Source organism: Perca fluviatilis, chromosome 18 (genome assembly GCF_010015445.1).
Source record: "Perca fluviatilis chromosome 18, GENO_Pfluv_1.0, whole genome shotgun sequence".
NCBI lineage: Eukaryota > Metazoa > Chordata > Actinopteri > Perciformes > Percidae > Perca > Perca fluviatilis.
The window spans coordinates 14,109,014-14,135,944 of NC_053129.1; the positions used below are offsets into that span (position 1 = coordinate 14,109,014).

Genomic DNA, 26,931 nt, shown 5'->3' on the forward strand with positions numbered 1-26,931 from the left:
TCTTACACTGACACACACTGCCCCCTGGTGTAAGGAAATAAGTTGCACAAGTGTTTGACTCTTATCTAACTGTCAGGAATCTTTTTTTAACTGGTGTGCATTGAGACAATCACCGATCAGTGGGGCACAATGACATCTGCGGATCGGGAAAAATATACTTTTTATTTACAGATTAATGATGTTCAATCATGATGAACCATAAAAATAAAAGCATAAAAGTGTCCATTCCCGTCTTTTGACAGCTTTGACAGTTGAGTACAGTAACATTTGGAGGCAAATTATTAATTACAGAGTAAAGAGTTGTATGACATACTGTACTGCATGATGGTAGACTAAACAACAGAACAGAACACTTCAAATTAAGCTTTACAGTAGTTTGACCTTGTAGTGTTGTACAGTAGGATGCAGGTTTGTTGCTTTCGATGAATTTGTTTTTTCCACACAGGTTCAACCAAAGAGGAGATGGCGGATTCCTCGCAGCCTTCAGAGGGCGCTGAGCTCAGCCTGAGGCCGCAGGGCAGAAAGTCTATTGGTGAGTCATACATAGTACATGACCTCAGATTCTGCGGGAAAGCTTTGGCAGGGCTTTCATCAGGCAGGCTGCAGACACTGTAGGTCAGTCTGACCATTACACTGCTAAAATTAATTTCCTCAGTTAGTGTGACCTCAGATTCAGTGGGAAATCTTTAGTAGATCTCTCATTATGCAGGCACAGAGAACGGGTCACCGCGACCAAAACAATATTAAAATGAATTTCCTCAGTCACCATGAGCTCCATGGGTTGGGCTTATTTGTGTCCCTGCTGTAGATGTAATGGAGGCAACTGATCCGTGATAAAGACTTGTTTGAAGGCTATCACCTTTTAAACCAGTCTGTCCAACATTTAGCATCGAGTATGTGGCCATGTCAATTAAATGTACACACATTTAGCTTTATTTATTGTGTTTTACCTGTGACAATATTTGTGGCTCATGTTTCAGGTGAGGTGGAGGCAGAGAGTGAGGATGATGATGATGATGATGACGACTGTAAAAAGGGCTCAATGGATGAGGTGTGCATCTCACAAGTGACATTCTGCAATCAGTTCAAATACTAGTAATAATGGAGATTTACAGTAACAGCTCAGTCTACTATTTGCATGCCATGTGCTGAGGCTGCCCTCTAGTGTACATATTTGATAATACATTTTATTTCTACTGATGTGTTTCCAAAGTCTTGAATAATAAGGGCAGCTTTTCAGAAGCTCAGACACATCCTTCTCATTGTTTCCAAGCATTAAAGACAGACCTTTTGTTAAAACATTGTGCTGCATTACATTCATATATTTATGTGTGTGTGTGTGTGTGTGTGTGTGTGTGTGTGTGTGTGTGTGTGTGTGTGTGTGTGTGTTCATGTACAGGGTACAGCAGGCAGTGAGGCATTTGCTACAGTGGAAATGTCCAACCTGGTCATCTACATCCAGCCTGTCAAGTTTAACAGCTTCGAGGCTTCCAAAAGTATGTACAACATACCTGAAGACATTGCATGCAAAATGAACATACTGAATACATTTTTAACAGTGATTTTGGAAGAAAATCACTGTGATCAACATATCACCATATCTGCCCGCAGAGATCAATCGCAGCTTCCAGATGTCATCCTTCGTAGAGACCAAAGCTTTGGAACAGCTGACCAAATGTCCTGTAGAGTTTGTGGAGTATCCTTCTCAGTTTTACCACACTACTGAATATAACTCACAATGTTTGAGTTTGAATCTAATTTGCGTTCATGTTTAACTTCTGTTCTTCGAGCTGTGTCTGCAGTGCACTTACTGCATTAGGGCCCATTATATTCCTTATGGTAGTCTGCTCTTCACCACTTCACTCATATGGCTAATTCTGTTCTGTAGTAATGAAGAGATGATAAACATATACATAGAACTGTGAGTCATTGTCAGTAATAGTTTTGAAGTCATAATACAATAGTTGAAGAAGTAGTTGTAGTAACAGTACCTGTTGTACTTTTTAATGCAGGCCATGCAGCATTGTCTTTAACCAGCTCTGTTCAGATACAACAAGCTGCAGCTGAGCAGGATTTACCCTAAAGGCACTCGAGTGGATTCATCCAACTACAACCCTCAGCTCTTCTGGAACGCCGGCTGTCAGCTGGTGGCTCTCAACTTCCAAACAATTGGTTAGCGAGGATAGTGAAAGACATTTCTATTACATCTTTTTACAACGGAAAAATACTTGCGTCGGACTGGGACGAGTAGATCAAAAGTTGCAGAAAAAAAAAACCTGCACACTGTCTTACTTGCAAAAATAAATGTAATAGCTGTAATAGTTTTGGCAAGTTAGACAGTGTGTGGGAGTTTCTTTGCAACTTTTTATTACATCTTTTTAAAATTGTGTAAATGCTTTATTCCTTGCGAAATGTATGATTGAACATTGATTTAAAAAAAAAAAGCCTCATTATGTAAATAATAAAGTTTGCATTTTTAAAGTTTGTTTGTTAGTTTTACTTCAGTGTTGTTGACTCACCTTAATATTATTATTCTGTCCTCACTCCGCAGATTTGTCCATGCAGTTGAACCTGGGCATGTACGAGTACAATGGGAAATGTGGCTACAGACTCAAACCGGAGTTTATGAGGCGGCCGGACAAACACTTTGACCCTTTCACTGAGAGCACAGTGGATGGGATAGTAGCCAACACACTGTCTGTAAAGGTGTGTGTATTTTTGTGTTGGTCTTTTTGTGTCTGCAAAGCTCTCTCTGTCTCTCTCTGTGTGTGTTTGATCATTGTTTATGCTCTTTTGCTTTCTTTCCTTCTACGGTCATTCCAGATAATTTCCGGCCAGTTCCTGTCAGATAAGAAAGTAGGCACGTATGTGGAGATTGACATGTTCGGCTTACCAGTGGACACCAAGAGGAAAGCGTTCAAGACCAAGACTTCTCAAGGCAACGCCATCAACCCTGTCTGGGAAGAGGAGGCTATTGTCTTCAAGAAGGTCAGGCTATGTTCTCAGTTGTAGCTTTCAATATACCTTTATACAGATATATATACATTAATGAGAACACATTCACTGCCAAATATACACACAGACATTTGTAATGACTGTATGTTCTAAAGCCTGAAATCAAAATTGAGACTGTTTCGGAAATGTATCAAACTTAGTGGTGTCATTTTAACATCCTCAGGTTGTTCTGCCCACACTTGCTTCATTAAGGATAGCCGTGTTTGAAGAAGGAGGGAAGTTCATCGGCCACCGTATCATTCCTGTGTCAGCCATCCGTCCAGGTAACAAAGATTTGTCACAACACAGCTCTTATTGTCCACCGTCAATTTAAACATCAGTTTAATTTAATGATAAATTCCACTTTTGGAATAGAGTTTGAGAATAGAGGAAATACACTGAAGCAAAGATATAGAAGCATTTAGCTCTTTAAAATAAATACACCCTCAGAAACCAGAGACAGTACCAGAACAATTAAATGTGACATGTTTGAATAAGCTGTGGTTGTTTCCTGAAGTGTCTTTTAATTATCTGGATGCTTTGCAGCACTTGCAGATGCAGGCTGAGCTCCTGAATTGTTGTTTCTGAACTGATAGACGCTCAATCTGACTCTGCAGGCTATCACTACATCAGCCTAAGGAATGAGAAGAACCAGTCCCTGACTTTGCCGGCTCTGTTTGTGTATGTAGAAGTAAAGGACTATGTCCCAGACACATTTGCAGGTAAGTCAGGTGAACACATTAAAACCAAAAGTCAAATGTTTTCGTCCAGAAAACACTGCAGGTCCAGAGTCATGTTCAAAAGTCTGCTTCATTTTCTTTCTGATACTCAGATGTCATTGAAGCCTTGTCCAATCCCATCCGCTATGTCAACCTGATGGAGCAGAGAGCCAATCAGCTGGCTGCTCTCACTCTGGAGGAGGGAGGAGAGGAGGAGGGTGACAAAGAGGTGTGTGTGTGTGTGTGTGTGTGTGTGTGTGTGTGTGTGTGTGTGTGTGTGTGTGTGTGTGTGTGTGTGTGTGTGTGTGTGTGTGTGTGTGTGTGTGTGTGTCGCATATGCTGGACATCCCACACGTGTGTGCTCATATTTGTTTGTGTTTATGTGTGGAAAGCTTTGTGCCACTGATCAGTCGCTGATTACGATGAGCGGTCCCTCAGCCAGCTGGCCGCTCGCCTCATTGTTAGGATCTAACTGGTTTAGGAATTAAAAACAGATGGTAGGGAGAATGAGAAGATGCAGACAGAGTGGAGTTCCCTTTCTTCAGCAAAACCCTATTAAGATGCAATTTAGAAAGATGCAGGTCTTTAATATCACCGCACTTTAAAACCCACAGCCTTCCACCAGCACCATTGTAGTGAAAGGATGGATTATGAACCACAGCTTGTTTCCAAAGATATTATCAGCAGACTTTTGTTTGGACCATTTTTCATTCCCAGTCGCTGCATGATAAACTGCACTGCAGTCACAGCTGTGGCAGTATTGTTGCTGCATTTTATTAAACCTCCTTCAGCATCCACCTGCGGGCTCTGATTCTAGGTTTCCTCTGAGGATAGGTCTGTCATTGTGACTCTGTGTACTTTCACCTATATGCTTTAAGGTGTAGTGACATGTTTAGATGCTAGATGTCAAAAATGAACACAATTTACAAATCTGTTTACTTGTCTGGCTGAAATGGCTGATAAGACGTACATGGTAACTCCAGCTCAACCTTTACTTTGGTTTGTGACACGTTTTCTGACCATGTTGAAAGTCTCATTCACAAAAAGGGGATTTGATTTGAGATTGACAACCAAATCAATCAATCAATTAAAAAATGAATACCTATGACAATTCCTTAGACCTTATATCGGTCCTATCAAGGTCTGTAATTGTAAGGTTATAGGTCTAACCCAGATTTAAGCATAGCGTCAATCTTAAATGGACTGTATTTAAAGGTACCCCGTGGAGATTTTGACCACTAAAAACATTTTTATGGAGCTCACACACGAGGACGCACATGTATGCTTGCGGGCGACGTGATACACTGTTGATTATTTCACATCCTCATTTCAACTGATGGACAATTGTTGGTGATAATGTGCCAAGAATTGTAGCAATGTACCAACAAAGGCAAGGAAGAAGAAGCGTAAATAGCAAAAATGTGGATGTAAAAAATACACAAAATTATTAAAAAATGTGTCTCTGAAAATGTTCTATGTGGAAGGAAATGCATTCAACTCATTTATTAGACCTTAAGGATATACAAAATATGATTTGGTGAGACACCAAACATAAACATAACTTTGTTTAGAGAAAAAAGGTACCTTTAACTCTGTCGTAGGCACTAAGAATCTCCAAATTACTTTTACATTGAAAGCACAGCCTGACTAGCTGCTGACTAACTGTTGTGATGTGATTCACTATACAAGAGTTGGCAGCTACCTTTAACTTTAGTACAGGCTGCAGTTTGAACATAACCTAAATGCCAAGCAGCTCAGAGAGTTAAACAAGTCCTGGCTGCTTAAGAGAATGTGACCTTCTGCTTTTTTCCAAGTGACATAACTCAGTAAAGATTGCACTGTGAACAGCTCACACTAATTGGCCATCAACATTACAACAATAGAAGGAGAGTGGTAACCTTGTAGGTGCTGCATTGAGGGTAAAGTAGCTGCAATCTTTGTTAATGTGGTGTCATTTTGAATTTACTTGACAGAGAGTACAGGTAGTCAAGGAATAATGTAGGTGCAATGCAACAGGGAGCAGACAAAGGGATGTTATCTAAGGAGGGATGTGAGAGGCAAGGTAGGACACAGGGTCATCTCAGGTTATAACAAGAGGGGACCGGAAAAAAAAGGGTTGTTCCTTTGGGGCTTGTATTATTTGATTTGCCAGCTGATATGATTAGCCAGGAGGATGTCAAAGGAGTGCTGTTTCATGCTGTGACCATGGCAACAGTCACCAAACTGGTAGAGCATCAAAAGGGAGAGCACATTGTGCGGATACGAACGTAGAGAGAGTGGGGAAAGAAAGAAGAAGAGCTGGCTAGTGTGACTAGAACAGAGATTATTTAAAATTAGTTTAACATTTCAGAGATAAGGGCATATAGACCGAGAGCCAGCGGAGCCTAGGGGAAATTAAGATCTGCTGAGCCACGGCACTGGAACAATGTTGAGAGTGGGTTACCAAAGCTATGTCTACAAACTATCCTGCAGGACACAGGTACAACAAGAGACTTCTGAAAACAGATACCACCACTCGAGGAGGTTTTTCTTCCTCAAAAAAAACAAACTTGTATGCTGTGTATTTGGAGGCTTTGTGACACAGAAGAATTAGATATTCAGTGAACTTTATATTCAAGTTTAAAATAGCAATTATTTCACCTGAAAGCAGCAGAGAAATGTGTGACAATTTATGCAATGTTTGATTGTGTGTGTGTGTGTTTCTGTACAACTCTGCACCACCACTTAAAGGAAAGTAAAACACTGAGAAGGTGTATATACGTGCTGTTCGTTTTAACATACTTCATATTTAAAATGCTCTACAGAGGAGTCAGTGGTTAGTGCTGTATTCACAGATGTGTTGACTGGATTGATCTAAATGTTGAATCTTTCATGCGATGAACAGGTGGAGGCAGGAAGTGATGCCCCCTCAGAATCTAAGGTGGACCAGAGGGTGACGTTGCCTGCAGAGAACGGACTGAGCCACACACCCATTATCGCCCCGAAACCCCCTTCGCTGGTCGGACACCAGCCCCAGTCTGCAGGTACTCTATGAATAACCAGCCTTCAAATCCCATCATCCCATTTTCCCAATATCTTAAATGTCACCTGCGTTCTAAATGCACTGAAATTATAACATTATGTTGAAACATCATATTCACTTTGAGTAACACCTGTTTCAAATATATTGTTAAACATTAGAAATACACAATAATTGTTCTATAAGAAAATATGCAGATTCTTCGATGAGATAATACATTTGATAGTTTGCAAATACCCTTACATTTTGCACCTTTTTATGAAATGTTGCAATTAATCTTCTGTTGTTAATCATGATAATACATTCATAATTTATCTGTCAATGTCTCTTATGGACAAGAGTTTGAGGATTACAGGTTACAGATAATAGCCACAACTGAAAAGAGAAAAAAGATTATCATGACATTATATTAATATAATAACAGAAAATGTGTGCTTCTTTGTATGTTATGTTAATTAGATTTTTTGGGGGGGAGATAAACAAGGTTCTATTGTTCATATAGATGTTACTTGGCGCCAAGACAATATTTATTATCCATATTAAAACAACATGAAAATATAATTTCTCTGTTGTAATAACAAAAATCAGAACCATTTCAGAAAAGATCAGCGATATTTTGTCACTTAGCTATGCAACCAACTGGCAACTCAACATGTGAACTTGTTTCTGGTAACCAGGTTCATTGAAACCATCAGTGAAGACTGAAGACATCATTCAGAGTGTCCTCACTGGTAAGGTTTTGTTTTTAAACATCATCCTGATGCACACCCTTGTGTGGTTATTATTCAGACTCACAGACTGACTGGTTTTGGTGGTCACGTACATGATACATGAGTTGTCAAGAATATTGAGTAAATTGATTAAGTTTTCAGGATAAAGACTTACCAGAAATACAACATGTAATGTTTTTTTATGAAAAGATCCTTTAGGTTCATGAAATTCATAGTTAACCATATGCTGTCATGCAAAGTACGAGTCATATGTGTTGTAAATGCAGTGCTTATGACTTTATGTCTCTAGATATAATGGGATTATTCTGTTGGTATATTCATCACTCCAATGCAACTTCTAAAAGTGCTGATAATTTGATCTACTAAGCAGTTGCTGAAATCAGCTGTAACATCATGGTGCTTATGTACTGTATGTCCACACTATTTGAATATTGTAAAAACTGATTTGCATTCACAGTTAAATAATAACAATAACCTTTATGTATAGAGCATTTAAAATCCATATTACAAAGTGCTTCACAGAACAAATTAAACTTTACAAAATGTATTGTACAGTCTGTCACCCTGTCTCTTGCTCACTTTTGTCCCATCATTCTGTTGGTCCTCTATCCCCTGCCTTTAGAATTAGAGGCTCAGACGGTGGAGGAGTTGAAGCAACAGAAGGGCTTTGTCCGAGAGCAGAGGAAGCAGTACAAGGAGATGAAGGAGCTGGTTCGGAAACACCACCGCAAGACCAGCGAGCTGATCAAGGAGCACACTGCGCGTGTGTCCGAGCTACAGAGCCAGCATCAGCGCCGGCGCTCTGCCCTGCAGAAGAGCCGCAAACGAGACGGTAAGAAAAGGTAGGTAGCCTCCTCCTCCTCTCCTCTTCAAACTGCCCTTACTGTTGGTTTCCCTCTTCACCTCTTTCATTTGAGATCTTTGCCTTTTGCTGTCTTTACAAAAAGGAAATCCACCAAATAAACACAACTAAGAAAAAATAGGCTTTTGTTTTTCCTGCAAATAATTTGCCAAATGTTGAGAAATTAAAACTCTAGCAAAGCTACAGTTAGCATTAAACCAGTGGTGTAGTTTATTTTTTTGTAGTGAATATACTGTGATTTTACCCTCCCAGCCTCATATTCGCCTGTCCCAGAACGACATAGACTTTAACCTGTGACGTTTCCGAATACGAACTGTACACGGACAACAGACGTTTCAGTATTGATGGCGTTTATTTAAAGCCCTGGAACAACACTTGAAGTTGAGACAGATTTAACTTTTTGAGAAACGCAACCGAACCTGAACACAACAGGACATCACATAAATGAGCCATTTAATCAACACCCCTACAATGCCACATAAAACCATGACTAATAATTAGCATCAATCAGCAGTGGCTTCAGCGACGGACTTTTGAAAACACTGAAGTAGTGTTATTTGGGTCTATTTACATTTCATATCTCGTTACTTTAAAATGTTGTTCAAACTCTACCAGTTGCGAGAAAGGAAAGACCGCGCAAAGAATGACCACCAAACAACTTGTTGCTTAGTAACTTTAAAAGTGACGTCGCGTCAGATCCAGGGCACGGCCACGGAAGCCCCAAAGATCCAAATGTCAGTGCTTCACAACGCAGATGGGGTGAATTTATGAATGAAAGTGAGAACGTTCTGTCACAATTATGTTGTTACGTATCATCTCGCTTTTGTAAGTGGGTATACGGAAATCTTTGACTTTTCCTAGTGGGTATACGGCGTATACCTGCGTATCACGTAGACTACACCACTGCATTAAACATTTCACTATATAATGTAAGAAAAGAGAAGGTTTCTGTCTTAGTTGAAAGTCATTCTGGGAAATAATGTAAATTACTATCAAGTTCAGGGAAAGTGGTAATGCCATCAAAATTAAATTTCAACAATACAATCTTCTTGATAACACATAGTATGTAAAATGGTGTATGGATTTTCCCTCCCTCCTTTCCTTATTCATTCCTTTATTTTTGTCTCCCATCTACAGAAATACACAGTACATCATGCACTTGTAAATACATATTTAAAATCCACTGTTGCATATTGTATTGCTCCAAAACAAATCGTACAGAACAGACATTGCATTCTTCAGAAAGAAAAAGAGGCTGAGCTATGTGTATAATAACAATAAAGGGATAACGCTTCCTCCAAACCTCAGGGAGTCGTTCAGGGCCCTCAGGAGTTCATCACACAGCAACGATTACAGTCCTCTCAGCCAGTGTGGACCGCAGAGCGTAGACAGATAACACATTTCAACCAAGTTACTTCAAGGTAGAAGATAAGTGCTCCTCCTAGTGTTTGAAATAGCATCAATGTTCATAGCACCATTCCCTAAAAACGTTTTATTTGATGACCAGTTGCCATGATGAGGGCATCCATGTGCATATCTGTGTTACAAGTTTTCTTAATATACAGTAGAAGTTTTATTGTTTATAAATACATATAATATGCATTAATTTACAATGTCCAGTTATAGAATGATTAGGGACCACTAAACTGAAAAAAGGAGGTATCTTAATTTGCAGATGTTCTGATTGTGTGTGTGTGTGTGTGTGTGTGTGTGTGTGTGTGTGTGTGTGTGTGTGTGTGTGTGTGTGTGTGTGTGTGTGTGTGTGTGTGTCCAGTCGGTCCGAACACTCTCTGTCAAGCCTGGACCAGGAGCTGTGTGAGCTGGATCAGGAGTGCAGCCAGAGGCTTGCAGAGCTGAAGGAGGAGCAGCAGCAGCAGCTCCTCACACTTCGCCAGGAGCAGTACTACAGCGAAAAGTACCAGAAACGAGAACACATCAAGCAGGTAGTAAATACTAACTAATATTAGTTGAGTAAATACTAAGCAAAAGGGCTGCAACAAATATGTCTTATACTGTCTGTTTTCACTTCACTTTCAAGAGATGTATATATCTACACCTTTCTTGTCAATGTCTGATTTCTAGTGTCCTCCTATACTAGCTACTGACAATATGGAGTATGGGCAAACAATTCAAACTCCATTTGCATGCACATGCAAGGCTCTAATTCTTTAGGGCCTTTAAAATGCTTTTGCAATTTGTAGTGAAATGGCTAAATGACTGGAAAATTTCAAAGAATAGAAATTAAAGGTGCTCTAAGCGATGGTGGGTGACTTTACTTCTTGTTGACGTTCAAAGTATTTTCAAACAAAATGAAGACTAGCTTATTATATATTATATATTATTATTAGGTACATACTGCACATATATATGGAAGACTGAAAGCCTGTACATCTGTTAGCTGCCTATTTATGGCCAACATACGTATAGCTTGTTGAGTGACTATTATTCACTTTCCCAGAGTTTATAATACCAGTTAGGGTAGTCAGTGTTTCCATATAAACAGTACATATAAACATACATATATAAACAAGTGCATAGTGTATGTAGCAGTAGGATAAACAGGCACGTGTAAGCCACACACATGCAGGAGCTTGCCCAGACTTGTGTTGGAGTGGATATAATGCTGAATGAATATATACAGCCATCATTCTGCTGCCTGTGCACATGTTCTGTTGTATGGTTTGGAAAAATGAATGTCTTCTGCTCCAGTACACCTGCACAGTGAGCACAGCTGAGGTGTCACAAAGGTTTATTCAAGCAAAAGACAACAAGCATAAAGGAGATTGTGTTGTTTCCATGATCTGAATTTTGTTTAATTAGGACATCTCAATGAATGTGGCTTCAATTAAAGGGACAGTTCACCCCCAAATCAAAAATACATATTTTCCTCTTACCTGTAGTGTTATTTAAAGATGCCCTGCCATACAAAACCGTTTTTCCTTGTATTTTTTTTAAATATGTTAGGTCCATATGTGTTTGTGTTATGTTGTGAATATGAAAATGAACTGCCACCTCCTTTGTCAGCTCTAGTCACTGAAAAGAAATAAGCAGAGAAATCAGGCCAATTACAAAAGCTGGTCAGTCTGACATCATATTGCCTGAGCTCATTACTATTCATTTACCAGTTGGACTGGGTAAAGGATTCTGACAGCCAGGCTCTCATTGGCTAGCTGTTGGCCAATCAGATTCAAACTGCTTAGCTTGTTGAATATTAATGCAAACTGGCAGAAATCAAGCTGAGTCTTGCTGTAGGCTTTCTATACCACGCTAGAATGGCTTGAAACAAGGTAACCAAGGCATTTTTTCCACAAAAAATGTTACAGAGTCCATGGTAGAACTTCAGACATTACCACAAAGTAATGGAATATGTGTGACAGGGCACCTTTAACAGTCTAGATTGTTTTGGAGGGAGTTGCCCAGTGTTGGAGATATCCGCCTTAGAGATGTCTGCCTTCTCTCCAATATAATGGAACTAGATGGCACTCGGCTTGTGGTGCTCAACTTTAATACTGCGGCTCCACCGCCTGATCATTCTGGCTCCAAAATTACAAGATGTCAGCGCCCGTATCCAGGATATTTGGGCTTCACTTTTGTACAGTGGGAGGAAGTGGAGGCGCGTTGTCCATCTTTATATAAAGTCTATGGTTGGACCAAGAGGGAGTTCTGAGCGGTGTCATACAGTTTCCGGGTGTAGTTCGTTGTCAAGAAAATAGTTCCTACATGAAACTGCTCCCAACCAGGTCTGTGGATTAGCTTGAGCAACTGGGTCATGATTTCTGAAAGGAGACATTCCTGTTGATTTTTTTGCCGCTTTGAGCACCCCAAGCCAAGTGCCATCTAGTTCCATTATATTGGAGAGAAGGAAGACATCTCTACAGACGATGTCTCCAACACTGGGCAACTCACACCAAATCACCTACACTGATAAATAGCACTACAGGTATGAGGAAGAAATATGTATTTTTGATTTGGGGTGAACTGTCCATTTAAAGTGAAATATTGACTACAATCATCAAGAATTAAAAGCAGATGTTTCCCATCTTATTCTCTTTACCCTATTTTTGTGTCAAATTATGACTGTCTTTGTTTCTCTCTCTAGCTGGTTGAGAAGCTTACCACTATAGCAGAGGAGTGCCAGAGCGCTCAGATCAAAAAACTCAGAGACATCTGTGAGAAGTAAGACTGTGTTCAGTATACAGCATACACACACATATTTACACAAACACAAAGGGATCCTACATTCTCATTCTTTCTCTATCTTCTTTCTCCATCACGCCATCTACAGAGAAAAGAAGGATATCAAGAAGAAAATGGACAAGAAAAGGCAAGAGAAGATCAGTGAAGCCAAATCTAAAGACAAGAATGTGACAGAGGAGTAAGTATCTGTTTTAAACATTATTAACAGTACAACAGTCTTTGTATGTTGTTATATTTATATTACCACTAGATGTCACTAAACACTAAAGATTGAGCTCTGGTGGGGCTGGTTGCTTGGTTTGACTGTTGATAAAAATTCTGCCCACAGAGAGAAGCTGGAGATCAACAGATCGTTTGTCAACGAGGTGGTGCAGTACATTAAACGGGTAAGAGAGGACATGGCTATGGTCTGATATGAGAATGTATAGTCCATAACATCAGCATATAATATGCCTATAATGCCATACTACAGTTGAAGTCATTTGATTTAATTCATCCATCCATTCATCCATCCATCCATCCATCTTCGTCCGCTTATCCGGGGTCGGGTCGCGGGGGCAGCAGCTCCAGCAGGGGACCCCAAACTTCCCTTTCCCGAGCCACATTAACCAGCTCCGACTGGGGGGATCCCGAGGTGTTCCCAGGCCAGGTTGGAGATATAATCCCTCCACCTAGTCCTGGGTCTTCCCCGAGGTCTTCCCAGCTGGACGTGCCTGGAACCAGATGCCCGAACTACCTCAACTGGCTCCTTTAATTCAAAACTTTCAAATTTAAATTTGTATTGACACCTATGATACACTAACCTGACTCCGCCAGATGGATTGCTTCGCATTTGCTCGGCATATCCATCTGGGAACTTTCCGTTGGAGAACTTTTGGGAAGGGGCGAAAATACTGGTTAGCTGATTGGATAAACCATCTGTCTATCACCTATGTTGGTGATAGACGGGCCAAATCAACCAATCAGATCCACGAAGCGCATGAAAATACAACCACAACCACTGCTGCTGCAGGCAAAGCATAGCTCGTTAGCTCAGCAAGCGAGCAACATGTCGGTAAAGGATATTTGCCGTTTGTGTAACGAGAATTTAGGAATAAAAGGCACCATTTCAGGTTCCCGGTCCATATTCCAAAAGAAGGATCCAAGAGAAAAAAGCATTAGCAAGCGGCTAACAGAATTAGGGCTACCACTGGCTGAAAATACTGGTTAGCTGATTGGATAAACCATCTGTCTATCACCACCTAACCCGCCTCAAAACCAACGCTGATTGGCCCGTTCGTTTGGCGAACTGCTCCAAATTTTCTCTATCTCAAGATGCCAGACTGATCTGAGAGTGGAAAACTGGAGCTCGCGAGATCAGGACGGTCTCACGAGGCTAATGATACACACCATTACCTACACAAAACATTTGTGGATGACGCAGTAATACTATTGATGACATGCAAAGACCTTATAGTATATGTGTGTATGTGTGTGTGTGTGTGTGTGTGTGTGTGTGTGTGTGTGTAGTTGGAAGACGCACAGAGTAAAAGACAGGAGAGACTGCTGGAGAAGCAGAAGGATATCCGCCAACAAATCTTGGATGAAAGGCCAAAGGTAAGACATTTTATTGAAAAGATGTTAAATGGAAACTCAAATGTGAAATAACTTTTGATTTGTGACGTGTTTGTTGATACTGTACACTCTGATATTTTTCATTATTTACATCACATTCTCACCATAGCGCGTTTTTTAAGTTACTGGCCTGTTGCATGGCAGGATCCACCGTCAGGGTGTCCAGGGTGCACGGCTCAGCATGTCTTTCAATCCTTGCATGTGCAAAACAAAAAAGACATGTTCCAAGTATTAACTGGTGAGGCTAGAAATGGCAATCCAGCAACAGACATTTCAAACATTTTAAATGTTTAAATATCTTAAGACCTTTTTGGTTGGTTGGTCTGGCCTTGCAGAATACGGTAATTAAAAAAATCTTGGGTCAGTATTTTGCCCTTTAGAAAATTGATGGACAACATAGATGTTTCATAAGCTGTGACTAGAGACATAACTTTGGTTAAATGTGACTAAATTGTCCTTGAACCAAACTATAAACTGTATCTGTAACTGAACACTGGCTGTTCATTTACACCACTGGGGGGCGACCTGGCCCAGGTTTAGTGAGATATGGCACTGGTACTTCTGAGCAAAATTGTAAGATGACCTCCAAAAATTGTTGAATGTTTTTCCACTTAAATATCTAGCTTAGTTGATATCAGAATATATGTGTTTAAATATCAATACCTGATGTACTTTATGTGGGTGCATACACTATAGAAACAGTATGTTAAAGGGTTGTTTGGCTGTATATCAGTGAAAACTGGTTAGTTGCCTTGAAACATAGAGCTCCCTTGCTGCAGGGACTCCTTGGCTGTCGTTATTAACGGGATACTGGAGGATGTAATACCATCATGACACTCTGCTGTATGCTGCATACACATGGGTGGGCTCATTGTGAAGTGGATGTTTTAGCATGACTGCTTTTCCTATATGAGTTGCGCACTTCCCAACGTTGTCATTTTGACTGTCATTGTAGGACGATTGTGCAGCTGAAGAGCATGGTAAGACCATCGTTGCATCCCAGTGTTCAGCATTAATATAGCATTAGTGTGGCAGTATTAATATGCAAGCTTTTATACACCTGGGCCACTGACTGGCAACAAGTGACTGCGCATTGCACCTCTGTAATGGCTGAGACCTGCCAAGCATTACTACAATGCAGACCACTGTATGAATTATTGCAAATATGTTTATTTTTCTGCAAGAACGAAACATACAGTGTGGCTGTATATTGCTGTAAATTTAGGTGTAATCTGCACAGCATGGCAGCATAACAATATAACAGGGACAGCAGATTGGCCTGTGTATAGTGAGATCACACCCCAGTCGGAGTGCTCATATTTGATCCCACGTGTCAATGTGTCCTTGAGGAAGATCCTAGATACCAACCAGAGGGAAAGAACTTCACCATTTTGGGTTACCAATAAGGTATATCACATCTACTTATCACTTATGTTCTATTAAAAGCATAAATGTCTCAGGCTCTACTGTAACATGCAATGTTGCACAAGGATCTCTGGACCCTATCCGGATTTGTAAGATGTTTGTAAAATGAAACCATTATGGACATGTAGTTTGTCACGATCATAACGATAATATATTATGTGGTACTAGTGCATCCACTAGACACAAAGGTAGTAACAGTCATTTTCTCTTGAACTCTCAAAATGATTTTGACAAGATTTAATTTTTTTATTTAATCTAATGCAGTACAAAGCATATTGCAGCACACTGCCAGGGTAATGAAAATTACCTCTGCCTGCCAAGGAGACACTTCGATGTGATCCTCCTGTCATGTTTTTACACTTGTTGTCAAAAGAAGGGCATAGTGTACATTTACCACAAATGGGGTAGTGTGTTTTTCTTTAAAGACGCATAAATCAAAAGTGTTCTGTTGGAGACAACCCCATAACCACCCACTCTCAAAGTGACAGCTCCTTGTTTCTTTGAAACCACTTAGAGTTGAGTGTGGGAGGTACAGTATAGACATCTAGCCCGACACCTCACATGCAGTAGGCCATTCACATTCAGCAGTATGGAGAGAAATTAAGTAGTGAGACTAAAATGCTGACAAGAGGCTGTTAAATACAGGATGGGATGGTCGAGTCAAAGATGATTGTATTTTCCTTGTTAACTGCCTGCTTGTTCTGTAAATCACTCAAGTTATTGAACTGTGCTCGTTTTAACGTGGTCCTGTGGTGACCTATATCATCTTTTCATGGTTGCTAGAGCATTCTTGTCATTGACACCAGAATTAAAATGATTTCAAAGTCATATGAGCTGTATGAAAGAGGATCATCATGGTCTAATCAGTGTGGAATTAAGCAGATTTTCTCAGATGACAGAAAGAGACGCTGCTGTTTTATTTTAGTGATCACTTCAGAGTTCCAGTCGGATTTCATTCTGTTAGCAACCGTCGTTTCCCTCAAAATTGTTTGTGATTACCCATTACCTAACCCGCTGTCTCAACCCCTCCCCTCAATCGACATCCGGACATTGGCAAATTTAATTCCACTGAGGAAAGGCTATTATATAGTAATCAACCATCTCTACAATATCTGTTCTCATGCGACGTCAGTCATCTATATGCAAAATATGCAAGAGATGTCAGAGACAGCTAGCAGAGAATGCCCAGAGTTATGTTTGTTAAAGAAATTCAGCATGCTACATACAATGCTGGAATAGCAAACAAGGACACATTTCTGTGTGGGATTATGGGTATTAATGTGAAATCCTGAGACAAAACAATGTAAAGCAACCTGACATTGTTTATAGCCTGCTGTCTTCAAAAACCTTTTAGGAAAGAAGGTAACCAAGCTGTAATCACTGAGACCCCTCCGGGTGTCGGTTGTTGTCAAAAGTTTTCATACTGTAAAATACAGAGACTATGACTTTCTCTGCCAGCCTCTTTCATAGTTTTTTCATTGTACCAGTTTTTTGCTTCCCTGATTTCCCATTTCACTTATTTTGCATTCTTTAAACATGTCGGGTACTCTTTCCAGAATGGTCTTTTTTTTAAAGGCACCTGAAAACTTACTAGGGCTTACTATTTGACTGAAAATTGACAGATTTACCTAAAATATCTATTCACGTTACAATGTGTATCTAACTTAGCTACCAACACTGTTTATTTCATCAATATCAATACCAATATTATTTTATCGTCAATACCATAGGCGGACTGGCAATCTGGCAATCTGGCAATCTGGCAGTTCTGGCGAATGCCAGAAGAGCCGGTGCACTCTTGGGCCGATTTGGGCTGCTGGAAAAAAGAAAAGAAAAATTTGGCAACACTGGCGTTTCACGCTGGTTTGACAAAAATATGTAAGACTGTACGGCTGTGAGCCTGATTTTTGCATGATTATAAAGCAAATTGGGCCGGTAAGGGATGGAATTGCCAGGGCCGAATTTTTGTCCCAGTCTGCCCCTGGTCAATACCATAGACTGTATAAAAGAAGGGAACTTCACCCATTGATGATACCAGCTAACGCCAGTGCTAGCTGGCTAGTTCGGTCAGCAAGGTGCATTAATTGGGATGCAAATTTTGTGTTGAAAATAGCAATTGAGGCCATAAACTCATGTTTTTAAATGTTTACTGAGCTAATAAATCAAGTAGGATAATTTCCCCATAGACTACTACAATCTGCTTTTTGCAACCATTGCAGTCGCCCCCTGCTGGGAATTAGAAAGAATCCAGGTTTAAGGGTTTGCCGCATTGGCTTCACTTTTCAGTCCCGGAAGTTGCCACTTGGTCAATGCAATATGACTCTGGTAACATGTCCCAGTCAGTTCTGTCAATATAGCCTTAGAGAGTCAGCTGTATGTAACATGAGCCCAGTTCTTTACATTCATGCTTTGGACAGCACCCCAACTCCCCCAGCAGCACGTCCATGTTGGTTACATACAACTGAGTTAAGTCTATATTTTCCAGCTCTGCCTGATAGCATTTGGAAATGTCCTTGAGCAAAACACTCAACCCATGAGCAGGCCATTGGCCTTGCAGCTCTCATACTATCTGTTTGTGAGTGAAATGAATATGAACCATTGTAAAGCACTTGGCTCTCGTAATTAATGCTCTTTGTGAATGCAGTCCATTCACCATGGTTAAAACGCCCCAAAATGATATTTGAGGCAAAGCGTTGTTGAATCAGCTCACAGGAAAACCCTTTATTAGTCATTTAGTCCATGGATGAATGTAAACAACAACAGACATATAAACATAGAAAGCATTGTGGACTGAAAGACAGGATGTAGATAGCTCCAATGGGGCTAATGGACGAGGGCACAAACAACCAGGGCAAGGCTAATATAAAAATACTTTTGTTGTGTGTCCCTACGTTTGGTGTGTGTGCGTTAGTCTTCATGAATCAGAGAGAGGAAGATACAACATACTTTCTCTCTCATACAGTTCTGACCCAGTTTCTCCATTGGGTTCAGCGCAGCCACTAATGGACAGCTATAACTATCCCTGGTGGAGACCCTGCAGGCTGAGCAGCTCACTACAATGATAGTTGTGTGTGTATGTGTGTGTACACACATGATATACCTAAACCTAAAACCTAGCTACAGTATCTCTGCTATGCAAGTCGTCATCTCTGCATTATTAAGAACCTCCTAATTTTGTGAGTAAGATTCTGAAGTCCTAACTTTACCATCTTTAAGAGGCTGTAGCGGGTTCCGTTTCACAGCTAGAGTAATTATATAGGTTCATATGAAACTAGACGACCTAAGGAATCCAGTGTCAACCATGTCATGCTAGCTTGTTGGGACGGGGGCAAATAATGCTCTAAATTAGGCAACATTTTCACAGGAAAAACTGGCATTGCCCTTTTCAAAAAGGTCATGTGACCTCTCACCTCAAGATATCTGAATAAATATAGGTTCTATGGGTACCCATAAGTCTCCCCTTTACAGACATGACCATGCAGTTTGAGGTAAAAACAATACAGTTTTTCTAATGCAGTATACATTTCATACATATTTTCACCTATTCTAAAATGGTGTATTTTAATATTATAACAGTCTTGGAATTGCATAAATTGTGTATGACTGGAAAGGTGAGACAAATTGTAAATATGTGGGATGATGTTAGTCCCTAAAGTAGCCACTTCATTGTAGTGAGACAATTTTTTTTTTTTTCAAATGATGTACAGATTTGTAGGCATTCTATTACAGTTTTTTTCAATTGCTTAAGCACAATTTTGAAAACAGGGACAGTCTTTTTCAAAACACTACACACAATTAGCACAACCACACACCCAATTAGCAGAACACCTCAGACCCTTTGCAAAATGAAACACTCTTGCAAAAGCTATACACTAATTTATAAAAAACATATTTTGTTACCATATGAAACACACACGTTCCATATGACTTAATCCTGTTTGAACCAGTTACACACTGCTGTTGCTAACCTAAAACACTTTTAGCAATTCTACTTCTCAGTGATTAGAGTACTGTAAATGAAATGCACAGAGAAAGTGCAAATTTACAATAAGTTCACCACACACTACACTAGACCAATGCTGCAGACTGAGGAAAATATCATTTATTTCTCTCCATATACCCAAATCAGTCAACATGTCAACATGGAGAATCACAACAAAACATGTCCCAGTTTTCATGCTACTACAGTAGTGTGCATAACACTGTTAGCTCAGCAAACAACAGACAAACATAAAATACGGTATCCAGTACAGGTTACAATCACAGTAATACACGGAAAAATACTAGACATTATCTCTTCGCCTAACTGGATCTGACCAGAGAATTTCATCAACATCACAGGCAATATCCTCATTGGCAAGACAACCGTCTTGAATGTCGAATCCATCCTTGTACAGCTGCGGCGTCGACTTGGTCGCAGGCGTCCTCCATGGCCTGAATGAGGGGTACCTGAGCCTGGGGCCGGAGATCGAAAACCCTCGCGTGAATATGGGCCCCCTTCCTCCTTGTTGTTCTCGACCCTCAATCCTCAAATCTCACAGGGAGGGGTATCAAAAGTGCTGATATGGTGCATACAATGAGCAGCTGATTACTGTAACTGTAGACAGATTTTCTTTTACCTGTTTCCTTGTCGAAATGTCCTTATGACAGATGCCACATATCTGCTAAGATTTGGCTGAACTCTTAGTCCAGCCTCCCTCAGCGTCAATCCGTGGTTCACAACATGGTCCACTAGTGTTGCGCGACTTTCATTTGATAAATTTGGTCCTCTTCTTCTTAGAGCATATTCTCCGGCTTTAGGTCTTCCTCTCCCTCTCCCTCTTCCTCTACCTCCATCTTGGCCTCTACCTCTGGCTGGGCCTCTTCCTCTACCTCCTTCTCCTCCTATGTGGATTCCCCCTCTCACTCTGTCTTCTTCTGACTCCTTCCATTTTGGTTGAAGGCAGGTGAACTTACCTGCTGCATTTCATATGCTGCTTAAACCTGATGTGTGTGTCTACAATTAAGCAATCATGTGTTTGCATACCTGGTGGCTGTGTTTAACCAATTGGTTCATGGGTTGTTCATTTGAAAGCTTTTGCTTTGAAATTGCAAGGAAATGACATCATGATAAATGTCTGTGTCAAATGCATACAAGTGTGTAATGTTTTGCAAAAAGTGTGAAGCTGACAATGTGCTTACAGTTGTGCAGATCTAGGCTAGTGTTTTGCTTGAGTGTAATGTTTTGCTACTTGTGGGAAAGTTTTAATTTTAGTGTGTAAGCAATTGTAAAAAACTGTATCAAATGGCTTGAAGAATGGTGCAAATAGTTTACGTAAATGTAAAAAAAATGTACCTGGGGGAGCATGCCCCCCGGACTGGAAAGAATGGAAAGTGAGAGAAAGAGACATGGCGAGGTTTGTCGTCATTACCAGCATGTGCACTCAGGTGTGACTGTCCTGCTAATGATCCAATCAAATCGCCACCCAGGAGTCAGCAGTGCCCAGCATGACGACAGATGCTGTTCCCGCACACCTCCAGACCCTAAATTCTGACATGTTGCTTCTTTTCATCTTCTGTTACTTGCGGCCACATGGTCCACTTCACATTGGCATATGTCCACCTTAAATTGGTCACACCTCATGTTGATTGTGATTATCTTTTTATCAATTGTCAAGGCAAGTCATTTAGCTCATTCACTCAGCTTGATTCAAAGAAGAGTTTGAAACATTTTCTTAACATTACCATGTGTTACATCAAATTGGACTTTTCAGGAGTTAATATGGTATGACTTTAAGCTTTGTACTTCCAGGCTTTTTTTTTCCACCATCACAAATGTGGTCAGATCCCATTTTCTTTTAACCAAAAAGGAGAAATAAGACCGACATCTCCGTCTTATCCTCCAGACTAAAGGCTTACCAGGCCATGTTGTAATTCCTCTGCACTAGTCATACCCTCACATACACCTTTTTTGGCTGTAAAAGAGAACTAGTGATGAGGCCATATGTTTCACGTTGTTTTCAACAGTGTGCATTAGTGTATGTGTGTGTGTGTAGTGTGAATATGTTATTACATGGGAGACATGCTAATTATTTTTTACTTGAATGAAAAGGAAAAAAAATCTGATGGTGTCTCCCCACTGTGCAAGCCTTGAACCAACACAGAACCACACATACATGCACACACACACTCGTTAGTTCGACAAGCAGGAGTCGTGTGCAGTCGTCATGGAAACTCGGGTCCCCCCACTCTCCCCCTCCCTACTGCTCATATCCTCTTCTATCCTACATGACTCTTTGCAATCTGTTAATTTGGATGTGAGTGCTCATGACGCAATCCCAGGGATGGTTACTGGAGTTGGATGAAAGCAGCAGGAGAAGGAGGGAGGAATACAGAGAGGGTGAGCAAACAGGTTGGAGGAGACATGGAGGACTCGACGAAGAGAGCCAGTATGTGGCCAGCCTCTTTCTCCCTCTGTTGCTTTCTATATCTCACCCTCTCACTGGGTGATGTAGGGGTGGCCACTATGTTCCCTCATCAATTTGATCTGCATCATCTCTGCCTAGCATCAATAATCCCCCCCCCACACACACACACAATACCCACAGGGAACACTGAGTGCAAACCAGAAGTAAAATCCATTGTGTATGTGCGCTTACATGTTGCACGCTTGGTTACTCTTCTGCTTTATTATGCTAGCTGCTATTTTAGATCAGTGCATGAGTGTTCATTATGTATGGCCCCATGTGCTAATGAAGCTCTCCAGGGTTATGCTCTGTCTAAGGAACATTCCCCACTGAACTCCTGCTGGAAACTGTCCTCTATGGTTTGGAGGTTTCTGGCTTCAGCACAAGTCACCTTTTACAAGCGGTGGGAACAGCAAAAAGACTGTTGCACCTGATTATGTGAGGGAGGGGAGTGTTACACACAAACGTTTCAAAGTGCAGTATGGTAGCTGGTGCATTTTGGGCTACATACTATACATACTACACAAAAGTTTGATTACATGAGACAAGTCAACTAGTATGTAGCCTTTTACCAAAACAAAAAATTATTACTGCACATTATTTTGTGAAAGATTAGTATAAAAAAATTAGGCATAAATAAATAAGAAGAAGATTTTTGAGCCTCTACTAGTCTTAAAACTAAGTGTTGGATGATTTTTCAAGAAATTAGCTGGACTGCTCTACAGCAGTAGTTCTTTTTCAGATGCTGCAACAAAAGAAAAGTCCGAGAAAATAAATTCCGATGTGTTTACTGTCTTCACTGAAATGAAACAGAAGAACTCAATAAAAACAGTTAACCTCCTCCTTATTACAGCAAGCAGCAGGGTTTGAAGCTGCACTAATCAATACTTATGTATTAACAATTCCCATCAGCTCTTTCTGTGGCCTGGACTGTTTTGGTTTACTCTCACTGCTCTCATCAACCTTGTTTCCAGCAGCAAAAAAAACTCCAGATAAATCCACTGTATGCTACCTGCCCAGCACCAAACAGCAGACATGCAAACTCAGTAACCAGCTGGTGAACATAGTGGAGCATTTAGCAGCTGAAGTTGGTGGAAACCAAAAGATAGCTAAAAGGAGAGTGTATTAGACTTAAATACATCAAGTTGCCAGAAACACATCTCCAAATGAATGCTAATGTTGCTCTATGTCAGCTCGATTAGTCAATAGTTTGCTGTTTACCATACAGTATCAACTTTATAAGGTGATAATATGTCAGTGTTTTGTTTGCAGCTTGTTCCACTGCCCACAGGTGTCCAAAGAATCAGTGAATACAGGTTTTTAACGAAAATGATAAAACTGACTCTAAAAGCAACCAAGCACTCCTGTTTGTCCACTGTAATTATATGAAGTTATCATATTTCATTTCACAATGCTAAACAAAAGTTCGAATACAACATGTAGCATCTTTTGGTTAGCATCCACATCTGACTTAAAAATACCCAGACACCACCAAGCACATTTCACAGCTAGCCTTCTCTTTTGAAACCAATCCTTTTAGGGGAAACACTCATTACGGCAGGAGTGTAATTTTAAATTCCTGGACCTGAAGAGAGGATTCTTAAGAAAAACTCCTGCAAAGCCACAGATGACTTATTTGAGAGGAGTTGGGAAAGGGCACTGACACACACACACACACACAGACACACACACACACACACACACACACACACACACACACACACACACACACACAGGAAGAGAGATACAGAATAGAGAAATGTAGCATGCTGCCTATTCTGTCTAAGTCTCTCCCACTTTCTTTACCTGTGTCGTTCTTTTTTCATTTTCATAGTTATGGCCCATACAGTGGAAATAATGTAAATGAAGGGATGGTGTTTCCTTTCCTTACTGCACTCTTTCACACACACACACACACACACACACACACACACACACACACACACACACACAACACACACACACAACTTGCATGCATTACATGGCAAAGTCCTTTTTCTTCAAAAAGCCTAGTGCTGACAGGGTGGCGACCCTGTCTCCTCTCTTGGACATGGGATCTTGGGTTTAGCCTAATTGGGCTGTGTTTCAATATGCAATATATCTCAAGGTCAGCAATAGCAGAAGGAATTCATATTTCCCTCAGACCTCCTTATTGTGACTGTATGACGAGGCACAGTTAACATAGCTACACACTGAAGCTATGCGGTGAGTTGCCAGTTGAAGGGTTTTTTGTGGTGCTGCAGCAGGCGTTATGTCACGGCTCAAAGCAAAGAATTAATTTGGCTCTTTGGAGGCCTTCTCTGCTTCCCTTGATAGCTTCTCAAAATGAGGACAGCTGGTGAAGAAGGTCACCGAATGCTATATTTTAAGAAGGGCAGAAGTGTGTGTGTGTGTGTGTGTGTGTGTGTGTGTGTTGTGTGTGTGTGTGTGTGTGTGTGTGTGTGTGTGTGTGTGTTTGTTTGTGTGTGTGTGTGTGTGTGTGTGTGTGTGTGTGTGTGTGTGTGTGTGTGTGTGTCTGAGCGTGTGCATATGCATGTGTGTGTGGGGGGTCTGTTGACGGATGACAGGTCTTCAGAGATGAGGGACAGATTTGAAAGCTGGCCGAATAACTGCTGCTAGTTGGTGTCCAAACAGGAACTGGACCACTCACACACACACACTCACACACACACACACACACACACACACACACACACACACACACACACACACTATGCATGCAACACACATAGCAAAAGCACACACAGAAGCAAATGTACAAGTTCTTTGTTGTTGTCGTGGGTGTTGCTCAGTTTCAAAACGACTATTGTTTCCAAATAGTTGATGCTTTTGATTTCCAAAATCAGAATTCATCTATTTCAATCTATTTGAGCATGACAAAAACTAACCTAAAACTTAGCTCCACCAGGTCCAGGAAGCCTGAGGACTAAGTTTCACTGATGCCTTCACTCTATTTCCTGAATCTCTTCACTGCCAAACTGATAAGATGTCAGATGGAAGTTGGTAATCATAAAGCTATAGATTGGGGGAAACTCTCAAAAGATTGCAGCTCTAGCTGTCTGTTCTCTAACCCACACATCTTTCTATCAATTCTTGAGATTTTTTTTTTTTTATTAAACACATACATGCACGGACACATGCTCATGTCTTTTTTGAGAACTGTCTGGTGCCCCTCAGACTGCTCTGCCCCCGCTTCCACCTCCTTCACATGTGCCAGGGTGTCATCAGATGGGAGAAAGATGACAGTTTTAATCAGAGGGTGTTTGTGCCTCAGCAGGCAGGGTAAAGACGAGCTGCACTTGTACATACACACATAATTCACGCACACACGGTGTGCAGACTGTCCCACCCCTAAGTAGGTCATGCGCAGTGCAGAGCAGGGAGAGAGAGACGAGCTGTGGTGCATCTTTAGCCATCTGGTTGTGATGTGCTCAATGTCCGCTCTGTCAGACCCACAGAGAGAGTGAGAGAGAAAGAAAGAGAGAGAGAGAGAGACATGTTCCAGGGAAGGTGACCTTAAGATGCTGTGCTTGGTGGGGGCTTTAGCAGGCTCTGCTGTTCCACTCAAAACATTAGAAAGCCACAAGTCAAGAGCTCCTTCATTACACAGGAAGACAGACAGCATCAACTGAAGTAGCTATTGTTGTTATCTGGCCTTCTGCACTTTCTCATTTCACATTTTCACTTGTCAGTGTACACGCTATCATTTTGAGAATATGGTTTTATACTGAAAATTGTAATACACAGACAAGTCACATGTGGTATATACAGATTACAAAATGGAAAAGGATCTGTATGTGAATTGCGATGGAGATATACAATGTACAAGGTGAAAATGCTTTGATAAAATTAGATAACCCCAAGTTAAGACAACTTGGCAACCGACTGTGAAACTGAAGTATTAAACTAGTGAATACCAGACCAGACTTTTTCCAACATAATTCCCTGAGCCTTCAACAGGCTGTGACAGAGCACAGCAGTAAACTTCACTTTTTTTAGCCATTTTTATCCTTTGAGCTGTAGGGCCCTATCTTGCACTCGGCGCAATTGCCTTTGTACACCGACGCATGTATCATTCCTATTTTGCACCCGACGCACAGCGGACTTTTCCCTCCACAGACGCACGTCGGTAAATTAGGGAATGTATTTGCGCTCCTGGGGGCGGTTCAGCGAAAAGAGGAGGCGTGTTCCGGCGCAAACGTTACTTTGTGCTATTCTGCAGTTTCAGAAAACAATTCCGCCATTGACCAGGAAAAACCTGGTCTAAAGTCAGTGGCGCTAGTCTAAAGTCAGTTCAGGTGTTTGGATCGGTCAGGAGGCACTTTACAGTACAGTCCTCAAAAAGTCGCAGCATTCTTTGTGGCTTGTTGTGTTTTACACAACATTTCCATGAATCATGGATGTGTTGATGACATAAATGCGGAAATATTAGAGGACTTAAGGAGACGTGATGTTGAACTCCGGCGGGATCTGGTCCGGGAGTAATGCGCGATGCGCTCCTGATAGAGCGGGTGGACGGAGATGGAGATGGAGTGGGGGGAGGAGGAAGGGGCACAGCAGGAGCAGGTGGTGCGTTTGGAGGCCCACGCTCCATGGCTGCAGCAATCCTCTCCAGACTTGAGGAGATGCGCCCGAGAGGCCGCAGCAACATCGCCACTCGGCCAAGACGGGCATTTATTATTTTGCCGCATCTTGCATCGGCAGCTCCCGCTGGCGTGCGCCAGGCAAATCCGCCGTCATAATAGCAATCCCCCATGGAACAAGCGCGCGTGCTCTTAAAGGGAATGTGAGATGACGCTCTGATTGGTTTATTGCACGTTACGCCCAAACCACACCTAGCTACTTCAGACCAACCCATTTTAGATTTGCGTCGGGCGCAAGAGTCATTTATCCCGCCAGTAAAATAGCAACAGCGCCCGAGATC

The 26,931-nt window shown here is 41.1% G+C and overlaps 1 protein-coding gene across 4 annotated transcripts in view; it reads left to right on the forward strand.

Annotated features, from left to right (window-relative positions):
- LOC120546742 (1-phosphatidylinositol 4,5-bisphosphate phosphodiesterase beta-1) overlaps positions 1 to 26,931 on the forward strand; it is a 116,286-nt gene that overhangs the window by 84,530 nt on the left and 4,825 nt on the right. For 2 of the 4 annotated variants that reach the window (XM_039781907.1, XM_039781908.1), the window contains exons 15-32: positions 446 to 532; positions 981 to 1,051; positions 1,400 to 1,496; positions 1,612 to 1,696; positions 2,048 to 2,172; positions 2,552 to 2,706; positions 2,824 to 2,988; positions 3,179 to 3,278; positions 3,612 to 3,716; positions 3,827 to 3,942; positions 6,598 to 6,736; positions 7,410 to 7,463; positions 8,086 to 8,305; positions 10,100 to 10,268; positions 12,425 to 12,501; positions 12,611 to 12,700; positions 12,851 to 12,908; positions 14,032 to 14,118. In XM_039781907.1, the coding sequence (XP_039637841.1) occupies positions 446 to 532; positions 981 to 1,051; positions 1,400 to 1,496; positions 1,612 to 1,696; positions 2,048 to 2,172; positions 2,552 to 2,706; positions 2,824 to 2,988; positions 3,179 to 3,278; positions 3,612 to 3,716; positions 3,827 to 3,942; positions 6,598 to 6,736; positions 7,410 to 7,463; positions 8,086 to 8,305; positions 10,100 to 10,268; positions 12,425 to 12,501; positions 12,611 to 12,700; positions 12,851 to 12,908; positions 14,032 to 14,118 (2,000 nt within the window). Of the gene's footprint in view, positions 1 to 445; positions 533 to 980; positions 1,052 to 1,399; positions 1,497 to 1,611; positions 1,697 to 2,047; positions 2,173 to 2,551; positions 2,707 to 2,823; positions 2,989 to 3,178; positions 3,279 to 3,611; positions 3,717 to 3,826; positions 3,943 to 6,597; positions 6,737 to 7,409; positions 7,464 to 8,085; positions 8,306 to 10,099; positions 10,269 to 12,424; positions 12,502 to 12,610; positions 12,701 to 12,850; positions 12,909 to 14,031; positions 14,119 to 15,091; positions 15,117 to 26,931 lie in introns of those variants that run through there. The other 2 variants (XM_039781909.1, XR_005636930.1) reach the window with 2 other exon arrangements.